Source organism: Doryrhamphus excisus, linkage group LG9 (genome assembly GCF_037039965.1).
Source record: "Doryrhamphus excisus strain RoL-2023G ecotype Guam linkage group LG9, RoL_Dexc_Guam_v1.1, whole genome shotgun sequence".
In the NCBI taxonomy this organism is placed as follows: Eukaryota; Metazoa; Chordata; class Actinopteri; order Syngnathiformes; family Syngnathidae; genus Doryrhamphus; species Doryrhamphus excisus.
In genome coordinates, this window is record NC_136365.1 from 17,063,845 (window position 1) to 17,076,151 (window position 12,307).

Here is a 12,307-nt window from a genome sequence, read left to right on the forward strand (position 1 = left end):
TGTCAGGCCACCAGCGCAGATTCATAATTATGACTGGGATTCAATTCTCATAATGTGGTTTTGATGTTGGTGATGGAGATTACTTTCTCGTCTTGGTTGGTTGGTCGGTTTGGTGGACCGGGAAGGTCACTCTACATATGTTCCTCATCAAGTATCAATAATTTAACTTTAATAGTTTTAGGGCCAAACTGAAAAGAAAACAAATATCAGAGGGAAAAAAATTGTCATATCAGAAGATATTAGGGGTGTCACAAGATTTCTCATTCAAAAAATGTAAATGTAATGTAAGTAGTACAAATTATATGACAAGATTACAATATACTGGAGCAGCTGAGACTCCTGAAGGAAGTTGGGATCAGAAAATAGACCCAACAGAAGGAAATTAAAGATGTGTCGTATTGGAGGCACCCCCCGTGCCCCTCCAACCCCCCTTCCCCAATAAAAATTTGTAATTGGCACATTTTATTGAGAATAAAAAGCGTAACATTACAGGAATAGAAATTACGTGATGATTTCTATGTAGCAACCATGTTGGGCTGATCAAACAAGATGCTTGAGGATAGTAAAAATAAGACAATAATGACTTGAGAGTATAACCTGTAAAAAATATATATATTTTTTAACTCAGATTTTGAGCTTGAGTTTTGATGGCGCATTCAAGGATGGAGGGAAGGGGGGTGGTAACTCCTCCACAGCAGTGCTGCATCTGGGTGCCAGCTGCAGTGTTCGCGATGCACGTCAGGCTCCAGCACGTGAAACTGATTGGGGTCACTGGAGGGTCTGATTCAATACACAGCTGATGGAGTGACAGCGGGGGTGGGGGTGGTGGGGGTACGGAGGAATGCTATCAGAATATGAACAAGTTTACAAGTGACGCTCACAAGTGCCACTTAAACTTCACTGTGAGGATGCAATAAATGAATATTTTTCTCTGCTTATAAATGGTTTATTGGACAAGGACGATACAAATCGCATCCCATGATGGTGAACATGAAACATCTTATTAGAGATGAAATATTAACTGTAAAAGTATCCAGGAAGCACAACACTACATGGAAAGTAGACTTCAAATGATTGCAGTGTTAGAATAAATACACTTAAAACGAGGTTAACTGTGATGGTTGGTGACAGTAGGTCTTCATTATAAATACATCTGTTGCACTGTTCGACAGGAAGTGGGCGTGTCCTGATTCTGTCATGCACGTCTGACTTTTTCAAGGCAAGCGTTTTGACCAAGGCACTCAACATTTACAATTAACGTACAAAGTTACAGTAGAAAGCAACTTGTTTGGCCCTCATCCTCCCTCTGGTACCTTTTTCAAACTAGAACATACACTTATAAAGCTGCTTAAAAATAGCTCTTAGCTACACTAGCTCTAACTAGCTACCCCTTAACCCTGCCAGGTGTTGAGTAAACTATGTCCTAAGATCAAATAAAGTACATACAGTATACGTGACAAAGCTGTGACAATGTGCTGAATGGTCCCCAACATCCACCTCCACAGAAACCAGCGTCCCCAGCTTTCAGCTCCTTCGTCCCAACTGGGTCTTTTAGGCCTTCTCCAGTGACTTGTAGTATTCCTTCAGCACGGCCCAGGCCTTTGGCGCCATGAAACCGTCCGGAGGGTTGCCCCCCTCGCGGGCCAACTTGCGCATGCGTGTCCCTGAGATGAAGTCATAATCTTGATGGCTGCGGTCAGAACATAAACACGGGGGTCACTTTGACTTTCAAAGTCAGTTTCAGAGTGTTTCATATTATTATATTAAAAGGGGAGCTTTTATGCTTTTTCCACTTTTCTGACCTATAAATGTTAGAATGTTGTATTTTCGTGTTAAACGATGCCAAAGTTTCAGATAATGATGTTTGTGCATTTCAGCCCTGAAAGAAGTTTGGGATGGTTTCAGAGAGTTTCACTGGCTTCCTGTGATGTCACAGTGAGCCAGACTTCCTTATATGGGCATGCCCTCCTCCTGGCTCTGCTGCACACTTTTGTGGAAGATTTCACCATGTTAGCACAGTGTTTACTTTGTGAAAGCAAGCAATTGTCTGTGTAGCATTATAGAGTGTGCATGCAGGGAGCGTCTGATTCAGAGGTGAGGCTGCTGCATGTGGATCTAACAAAGAAAGCACCTGCAACAAGTGACTCTGTTGATGAATTTAAGGCAAGAACCAAACAAAAAAAACGAACAGGCATACAGCGCGTCGTTAGTCGCCTCCAAACTCCTCCATCCCTCCGCTTTCTGGTTGTAGTTTGCAAAGGATGCTCACTACAGGTAAAAATTATGTTCAATTCATTCACCATTTCATGTCATATTTGTGACAATTGTTTTTTTTTATGTAAAACTGCATGTTAAAAAGTAATTAACGGGCCTCTTTGTATAGATTGTTTGTACCACATGAGTGCAGTGTAAGTTAAAAATCATCATGTCCACCACCAAAATCCCACTCCACGCCAACCCTCGCCTCTCCCTATCCCTGTTGTTTGAAAATCAAGTTAAAAATGATATAGTCATTTGTAATAATTTTTGCATTGTTTTCTGCATGTAAAACTATAATTATTTTCTGTAAAATGTGGTTTGTGTTCAAGTTTGTGGATGTCTTAAAAGGATTAATTGGATTTATATTTTCTATGGGAAAACTAAAGTCCATTTTAGTTTAAGTCAGACCTTCTGGAACGGATTAATGACTCTAACCAAGGCACCACTGTATATGGTACGACATGAGATTGATTTTCTGGATTATTAAGTTGATTGATTTCTTATCTAAAATGTTGGTCATAAGTAAGAAGTCTCTGCCTCAGCATACATCACGCAGTGTCTTGAATGTCATGAATCTTATTGCAGTGACATGACAATTTAAAAAATATCCATGTGTGTCATCACATTTTTGCTTATTTTGGGTGGAAATCAGTCATTTTCAATAACTGGCACGTAGTGGTTGGTGGTTTGTCATTCTGCTGATGCCATGCAGCAAAACATGACACACACAAAGGATCTCATAATGTAACCCATATGGAGCCAAGTCCACAGCCACGTTGTTTGAGTTACATTTATATTCATATTAGAAGCAGCGTGGCTGTTGTCGCACTGCAGTCTATTGATTAGTTATTAACTGAATAGACATTCCAGTAAATCTATGATGAGCTGTCTTGACTAATGAAGCTTATTGATGTGACAGGACTCTATAACCATCCATTCTATAGTTAGATTCTGTGATGCCAGTAAAGCACCGCTATAGGCGCATTGTTTGAGGGACATTAGTATTCAAATTAGAAGCAGGCTGCTGTGAACGGAACCATGACTTCTTAAAAAAAGGAATGACCATCAGCTTGGAAGTGCAGACCGAACGTGTTCTATGCAGACTTGTGCACTGTATGTTCCTGATTAAAAGCTGTCAACATTCCCCGAACAGCGGGCGGAGTTAGTTACGTAGCTAGTATGTTACAGGTTGCGTCTCACATTGGTTTCATGAACTTAGTATGCATTTTGTCGTTTTAACTGAGAGCACATTTGTGGAGATGAGGAGCAACTTTGTACTTACTTTTTGGGCTCGTAGAAGTCCATTGCTCGTTTGAGCTTGTTGTAAGCGGCGACTTTGAAAGGAAGAATCTCCAAGGTGATGAGGCCGGGAGCCATGGTGAGGACCTTGGCCCCGTGAGTGGGCTCGTACAGGTCCTTCCCCGTGTCAGGATGCGGCATGCCGGCGGGGTCACGGCCCACAATGTAGAAGTTGGCACCGGCCACCATTCGAGCCCTGCAGTGCCATTGAACCTGCCGAGTGAGGACCAAATTAGACGAGAATTCCCAAACTGTACAAAAAAATTCAGATCGCTAACCTCCGTCGGGCCGGCGTACATCATGGGCGAGGGAAAGATGGCGACGATGGTAGAATCCGGATTCAGGACGCCCTCCTCTAGCACGGCGGCATGCTGCTTCATTCTCCAGGGTAGTGGCACGTCGTCATCTTTGGTCCAGCCTCCCAGCGGGTGCAGCAACAAAACGGGCCGGCGGTAGCCCCGCTCGGTCAGACGCTTATGGGTGTCCTGCATAAGGAGAGCATGGCCGTTGTGTACTGGGTTGCGCAGCTGGAAGGCAAACACGGCATCTGTGGAGGGTAAAAGTAGATTGGTTGAATCATTGATTACATGATTGGGATGTGTTGGTCTTCTGTGTAAATGGGGGGGCCATGTAGCGGGGTGTGTCCCCTCAGTCCAGAATACCGTGGTGCTGTGTGAAAGGACAACACTGCTATTTACAATTGCTATGTCAGGTGTCTCAAACACACCTGCATTCTTTTCTTTAAACTTCTGTTTGAGTTCGGTGGGTGTCAGTCTGTACTGGTCCAGTCCGTCGCCCCAGTTTATCCGATCAAGCACCTGTAGGTCGCCCCCGACCAGCCAGTCGCCGCTTTCCATCACCATCTAAAATACAGAATCCGCAAGGGTCAGACCAGTAGACACAAATTCAAACATAATCCAGACTGGAGACAACCGTAAAAGCTGCACGGTGCTGGAGCGGCTCCAAGCTGAGGTCTAATAAAGTCCAGACTTATCAAGTCCGAAGCAGTGGGCACACGGCTGTTTAAATCAAATTCTCTGGCGTTGTTAAATAGTCAAGGCAATCCTGGCGTGACGACTCCCGACTTGGCCGCAACCTTAAACTAAATGGATCCACAATAAAGCACTTTGAAGAGATTTCTCCCGTCTTGAGCTTCATGAAAAATGTCACAGAGGAGTTATAGCCTATGGCGGCTGCTGCTGCTGAGAGTCTGTCAGAATATTGCTGCAGACTTTTACTACAGAAACTGAACTTCCCCACTGTGGGAATTAACGTCTTCTACAAGTAAACAAGAAAAAGAAGAGAACATCTTCAGAGGTGTGGTTGAAAGTTGTGACTACATTAAATCATTACTTGATTTGTTTCCCTGTCCACTAATTAATTCCCGCCTGTGTACAACTTGTCTGAGACGAGTCACGGAAAGCGTTTAAAATCCTTATCCTGTGCAGAGATCGACGGCTCTGTTTATTTTGGAGAAGGAGGGGGGGGCAGTCTGCATTCGTGAATCAGTGCGCACGTGTGCTATGTTGATTCATCGCAAGGGCTGGGTTCAAACGCGTGGAGAGCAAATAAACAAGCGCTGCACCAGGGCTTCAGAGCAAGAGGGCTCCTGTCTGACTGGCCAACAGGTAAACAGGAAAGTGGATTAAAGTGCACGTAATACAGAGCAGGTTGCTCCTGCTAGTTCGAGGTGTGTTGAGAGACTGTCTCCTGGGTGTGGATTAATCGCATATGCACATAATCGTTTAAGAGTGACACTTTAATGACAGTTGGTTGAACACACGCTCGGGTGTGGCTACGTAGGTGCTTGAGGACAAACGAGGCGAAAGAGATGCTAAAATTAAAAATGAGGACATGAGGACTCCATGTTCCTTGTCCCTCTCTTGTGTATTTATTCTCGGGCCCGTTTGCTTGTACTTTCACTTCTATAGAGCTTATTACTGAATACCCCTGACTATGGATCTTATTTTGAGTTTGTCTGATTACAGGAGATACATCGGGAGACCAGTCTGCACTGTTTGAGCATTTGGATTTTGGATGACAGCTGTAAGTGCAAAAAGCCCCCCCCCCCCCCCCCCCCCCCCCACCCCCACACATTTTAACAGCACACGGGCCCATCATTGAGTGATGGCATCAAACTGTGCTCCTTTCAAACCCAGTCCAACCTGGGAGTTGCCCTGTTGTGTCAGTTAAGATTGAGCTGCACCACCTGTGTTGCTAAGGCCATGTCTAAACAAACAGGGCCTTTTTTTTTTATTTCATTCATTCATTCATTTTCTACCGCTTTTCCTCACGAGGGTCGCGGGGGTGCTGGAGCCGATCCCAGCCGCCTTTGAGCGAGAGGTGGGGTACACCCTGGACTGGTGGCCAGCCAATCACAGGGCACATACAGACAAACAACCATTCACACTCACATTCATACCTATGGACAATTTGGAGTTGCCAATTAACCTAGCATGTTTTTGGAATGTGGGAGGAAACCGGAGTACTCGGAGAAAACCCAGGGAGAACATGCAAACCCCACACAGAGATGGCTGAGGATGGAATTGAACCCTGGTCTCCTAGCTGTGAGGTCTGCGCGCTAACCACTCGACCACCGTGTCACCCTTTTTTAATTTAAAGAAACATATTTTTAATACCTTTTGTCCACAAAGAAGCTTTTTTTCCACCTTTGGTCAGAGAATCTCTTCAGTTCAGCTACTATCCAGGCACTGACCTTGATGTAGGGATGGTTCTTGCAGGTGGTGCCCCATTGGCGAGCACAACGCTCCTCCTTGCGGTGCTCATAGAACTCGGGGTTGCGAAGGATGGCCACACGCTTGCCTTCGTAGACCAGCGCCATGGCCGTCACACCATCCAAGCGCTCTTTATCCTCTGAATCCAGCGGCAACACCACCGGCACAGACAGGTTGATGACACCACCTGGAGACAAGGTAGGAATACAAATTGATTATAAAACACACCAAGACTGGGTCCTTGTGGACCTGCCAGGTCCACTTCCAACTGGACTTTATGTCCAGCCAAAAATGCTTGTTTGGGCTTCTCTCGAACAGATTTTTCATCGACTGATTCTGAAGGTTCTGTGGCATCAGGAGGTGACCCGGTGGACCCTTATGTGGTCCCAATGTGCTGACCAAGCAGCTGCTTCACATTAAAACTCCCACAAGCCAGCGAGGCAGACACAAATTGGACTTTGTTTATTTTTGCAGTAAAGTTTGCAGAGTCCAAATGTAGCTTTGACGGACGTTGTCAGAGAGGAATTTGTTTCACTACAGTTCACTGCGCGCTAAACGAGATGTCAATCTAGGATTCTAGACACCTCATTTACATACTTTTGTGTTATAATATCAGTCACATGCACTATTTTTCCAAGTACTGAGCTCTTATCTCTGGCTCTGCATGCATTCATGCTTTTCTTCCCCACCTCCAGTGACAGATGTTGTATAAGCTTGCCAAGATCTGAAAATGATATACAATCTATGCTAATTCTTTTTAAAAAAGTGTGTATTTTTTTTATTGAACTGCCCGTGTGTATAACAAAATGTTTGGCGTGACAACACACGCAGTTCAGAAATTGGAAAAGGGTCAAAAAAAATAGAAGAAAATAGACTTTTGTACTTGGAACGTTCGCGAAGCTTGATAAGTTGCTGTAATTGCACTCAAAACAAAATGTGATTCTCATTTTTTTGCCAAACTAAAGTTCGGTACAAACTGTCCTTACTGATGCAAGACCACCGCTCTTCAAAAAAAAAAGGAACATGTAAATCAACTTTTCAGCCACGATGCAATAACTTTAGTGATGACTGTGCAGCTTTACTTTTTAAAGCAGGACATACTCAATGCTGTCAATATAAATAATGTTAATAATCACAAGTACTCCTTATATTGAGTGTTATGTAAAATTGAATACCCTATACTGTGTGTGATGGAAAAGTGACTACAGAGTGCTTGAGTTGGCCTTCATTTTGTGAGCTCTCAACTCCACCTAGTGGCAATTCAGGTGGACAGGCAAGACTAAATTAATTTCCTCTACCAAAACATCTTAACGTTACCGTCTAGTAGGCAGTCAAAGTGGAGGCATTGAAGATACTCCCGCTCCCTCATGAAGCCGTTGAGTGGTGTGGCCCAGCCTTCAGCCAGAACTTGTACCCACTGCAAGTCCACCTGAGAGTCATATCATCACCATTAATGACTTGGTTGGATGGATGGATGATAGAACAAGTAGATGTACCTTCCCAATCTGAAGAGCAGGCAGCGTCTCCGCATCCGCCTTGGCCAGGTCCAGTTTGTTCTCCTGAACATACAACTCTTTCACCTCATAGGTGGCGTCAACAGGCACGATGTCCTGCAAAAGTGACACAAAAGATTGCTCATCATTGCTTGTGTGTCCTCATAAAACAGTGGTAATGTTCCCATACCTTCTCCTGAAGCAGGTCAACCAGCTGCTGTATGCACTCGTTCACGCTGCACGAGTCTGTCTTCAGCACGAGCTCGGGGGCCTCCGGTTTCTCATATTCCGAGTCAATACCGGTGAAACCTGGACATGAGGCAACGGTAAGCGCTCATTTGTCATTTAGTCTGAGGTTCCAAAGTGGGTTCAAACTCCTGTAACACTTAAAACACTTAAATATAGAAATACAGAAGAGACAGACAACAATATTTAAAGTTACTCGCAGCGAGGAGAGCGAAACCACATACCCACTCTGATTATGCAGTTCACACTCCTGTCTTTTTATTCTCTTTTGGGGGTCCCTACTACATGGTCGTGCAACTCTAAAGGGGGGGGGGGGGCTGTACGAGCTGTATTTGTTTGTCTATGTGTGTGTGTATATGTGAGAGTAATTACTTTTATTGTTTTATGAGTTCTTATCTTGACACATTCTTGCAGGATTAAAAGGAACATCTGCAGGGTTGCTGTTGGCGCATCCAGGCACCTCCAGGACCTGGGGGTCTCTGATCAGGGTCACGGGAACATTCCCTCTTCAGCACATTCAAACACTCTCTATTGTCTAAGCAAATTGATATAAGGGTGATAACTAACACTATATTTATTCTATCTACATTTTACCAAAGACAGTTACCAGTTACCAAAGCTCCTGACCATAGGATAGAGTAGGAACCAGTAAATTGAGAGCTTTGGGCTTTCGGCTCAGAAATGTACCACACACTGACACACAGAAAAACCGTCTCTACCTCTGATTTCGCCTGCTCTGGCTCTCTTGTAGAGGCCCTTCACATCCCTCTGCTCGCACACATCCAGCGGGGCGTCCACAAACACTTCAAAGAAAGGCAGCCCGGCGGCCTCGTGGATCTTTCTGGCATTCAGACGATCCTGAGGGTCAGGGTGAAGGACAGTCAGGAAAAACATTGGGAGTGTGCTTGAAGAACCTCAACCATCATGTGAAGACCAACTGAGAAGAGCACTGCATCAATTTTAACGGTTTGGATCATTTTTACACTTTGCCCGAACATAGAAATAATAATAATTACTGAAATATTTCATGACACTGGTATTTGAGCCGGTTGTGGAGGCGGGAGAACTAATCCCTCGAAAACTGTGCCAACTATCACGAGCAAGGCAAGCCATCCAAATCTACATCACTTAAATGGAGGAACGGAGGAAAGTACTTGTCAAAAACATCATGAATACTCAGAATGACATTTCTCTAATAAGGAAAAAATGATACACAGCAAGAGCATATCGATAATCAATCATAGGGTTAAATACCGCGATAAATCAATATTTCGTCACACCCCTAATCTGTACTCACCCTGCCATAGGGCGAGATGAAGCTGGCGAGACAGACGAGACCCGCGTCTGCAAAAAGCCTTGCAACTTCAGCAATACGGCGAATGTTTTCTTCTCGGTCCTCTGGGCTGAATCCCAAGTTCTTGTTCAAGCCCTGACGGATGTTGTCCCCATCCAGGGTGTAGCAGGGTATCCCGTGGCAGACCAGGTACTCCTCTAGGGCCATGCTCACTGTGGTCTTCCCAGCACCAGACAATCCTTGAAACAGCAGACAACACCCGGTTCTTAAGATGCAGAAACATGAGGATATAAGTCACAGCTACCACATCCAAACTTACCAGTGAGCCAAACTGTGCATCCTCGGAAGCCCCCTCTGGTGCCCACCACTTGTCCTCGCTTGTTCCTGCTCACGTGGTGGGCTTGGTAGGTGACATTAGTGGCACGTTGCATCCCCTTTAGTTATTTGGATTCATTAGAATACACCACATTAGCATAAGAAAGGTCTTCCATGTTACTGTACTGCATGAGAGAAATGCTGAAACTTCACAAAACAAATTACCAGGGTCACCAGACATGAGGGGAAAGTTCATTCATTCATTCACTTTCTATCGCTTATCCTCATGAGTGTCATGGGCGTGCTGGAGTCGGCTCCAGCTGTCTTTGGGCGAGAGGCGGGGTACACCCTGGATGCCAGCCAATCACAGGGCACATATAGACAAACAACCATTCACACTCACATTCATACCTATGGATAATTTAGAGTCGGCAATTAACCTGGCATGTTTTTGGAATGTGGGAGGAAACCGGAGTACCCGGAGAACTGGACTGGTGGCCAGCCAATCACAGGTCACATATAGACAAACAACCATTCACACTCACATTTATACCTATGGACAATTTGGAGTTGCCAATTAACTTAGCATGTTTTAGGAATGTGGGAGGAAACCGGGAATGTTTCTTTATTGTTTTTGGTAAATTCTTTACTTTACAGTATTATAAAGCAAAGACTTGTGAATGAAAGTCCTTAACAAATACCTAAATAATCTTCTTCTGTACATCTTTCATAGGGACCGGTACCAGGCCGCGTCCCGGTGGTTGGGTACCCTTGGTGTAAACGCTACTGAGCCATCTAAAACCAGGTCTCCCCAAAGTCCAGCTAAGCAGCGCCAGTCTAGCTGTGCTAACCCACTATGTATTAGGTTCGATTGTAACCAGCTGGCAGCTTTTCTTATATGAATAAATGGCTGTGATTACAGCAACATAGCCGGAAAACACTCACCCAGTTCTCAGTCGCGTTGCTCAACTTCTGCTTCTTGTGCGAGTTCCCGTACGTCTCCATGTTGTCCGCCGCTCCGCTGCTTTAAAAGCCGATAAATTGTGGGTGTTCCGTCCAGGTATCCTCCGAGGAAGCGGCGACTAGCAACAGGAACCGGGAAAAGCCACGTAGCAGCGGAAGAGGTGACGTACTTCCGCAGTGGGCGTGGCATCGATTCAGCGTTGATTCTGTATAGTGATGTGATACAACTGATTCTGATACTGATTTATGGAAATTATCTCAATTGTAAGTCATAAATATGAGATAAAAGTCATAATTATTAGATAAAAAGTCATAATTATAACACTAAAAAGTCGAAATTATGAGATAAAAGGTCATACTATGACTTTTCGGAAATCCCATTTCCTTATTCACTTGGCAAAAATTTATCAATTTCTCTGTTTATACAGTATTGGCCCAAGCGGCCGGTGAATGAGTGATGAGCAATACCAAACACAGACACTAGAGGGTGCGCTTGATCTATCCATCCTATAATCTTGCACCCTCCCAGAAGTAGGAGAGCAAGCGCAATCCCAAATCTCTATATCACGCTAAAACCAACGTCAGCACGCCACGCCACGCCACTTGGCGTTTTGACGTAGGGGCGCATGAGCTAATTTAATTATACATTTCGGGGTGGTCGAGTGGGATGGATGTGGGAAGGGAAGCGGAGTCAGGCTGGCGCACGCAACATAATGGGCGTCGGGGAGGAGCGATCCCTTGAAGGCGAGGGTCCATCCTCTGAGACCGACCACTCCTCCTGGAGACGTGAGAGCTCAGCATCAGGCATTCTTGAAACCGCGCCTCCGGGAGAGGAGACACAGAGGCCTGGCAAGGACAGGTAGGATGCTTTCAAACTATTAAATATGCTTCACACTGTAATAGCAATGCAAGACACTCATTTTGAAATGTTGTTATGCAAGCGAACCAAAAAAATTTAACAATCATAATAACGTTATTGATACAAGTCTTGCCCTGGAACTTGTTGACAGGAGTACTAATGTTGTGACTGGTTATGAAAGTATGTAATATGCAAATTTAAACTTAAATTTAGCTTCCAAGTTAATTTTAAGGTTACTTCTTAGTAGAAGAGTGTCAAGAAAGGCCAGCTCCACTTTTACAATGTAAACATATAAGCTAACATTTCAACTCAAGCTTCATACCAGTTAGTTTGTCGTCCATTTTAATCCAATTTCCCAGATGTTGGAGCTCGGCCTCAAACGCGGAGAGTGTAATTATAGGACAGAGCAATGAATGACCTGAGTTGCCTCAACCACAAGCCTCATTTTATCCAAAGTTGGGCGGTGTTACCCTAGTACATCCTAGTTAAAGACTTCCTGGTTCTCATTATGAACACAGTAGCACAGTACGCCCCACTTGCGGTCCGCCCCACTTTCAAATGAAAGGCCCTCAGATTCACCTACAGTGTATAGTCCAAGGTCATGCCCCCACTTGTAATTTAGATACCATCAGGTCCAAGGACACCCAGGTATGCACATATGGTCCAAGGTCCCCTAATGTGTGTCCGACATCTGGACCAGTTGCACCCTTACTATGCCCCCATGCTGCTCAGACGTCATCAAACGTCCAACATGTGACCAAACCAAACAAGAGTATGGGGGGTTCACTTCATAGCTGTGCCTCAGGTTAATTATGCGGTTAAAAAAACATGAAAGAGTCAAAAA

At 44.6% G+C, this 12,307-nt stretch overlaps 2 protein-coding genes across 4 annotated transcripts in view; one reads left to right on the forward strand and one right to left on the reverse strand.

Moving 5' to 3' along the window:
* sgms2a (sphingomyelin synthase 2a) overlaps window positions 1–12,307 on the forward strand; it is a 54,650-nt gene that overhangs the window by 35,981 nt on the left and 6,362 nt on the right. The window contains exon 1 of one of the 3 annotated variants that reach the window (XM_058070828.2): window positions 8,762–8,998. The exons of 1 other annotated variant lie outside the window; for it this stretch is intronic. Coding sequence is in view for 1 of the 2 variants with exons in the window: in XM_058070797.2 (XP_057926780.2) it covers window positions 11,276–11,463 (188 nt within the window). In the remaining variant the exon portion in view is untranslated. Of the gene's footprint in view, window positions 1–8,761; window positions 8,999–11,070; window positions 11,464–12,307 lie in introns of those variants that run through there. One more of the 3 variants, XM_058070797.2, reaches the window with a different exon arrangement.
* papss1 (3'-phosphoadenosine 5'-phosphosulfate synthase 1) lies at window positions 908–10,757 on the reverse strand. The gene is made up of 12 exons (XM_058070784.2): window positions 10,587–10,757; window positions 9,646–9,760; window positions 9,330–9,565; window positions 8,752–8,890; window positions 7,977–8,095; window positions 7,790–7,903; window positions 7,611–7,722; window positions 6,275–6,480; window positions 4,286–4,421; window positions 3,837–4,105; window positions 3,542–3,771; window positions 908–1,690 (listed from the first exon to the last, which is right to left on the reverse strand). The coding sequence occupies exons 1-12, from the start codon at window positions 10,644–10,646 to the stop codon at window positions 1,552–1,554; spliced, it is 1,875 nt and encodes a 624-aa protein (XP_057926767.2). The 5' UTR covers window positions 10,647–10,757; the 3' UTR covers window positions 908–1,551.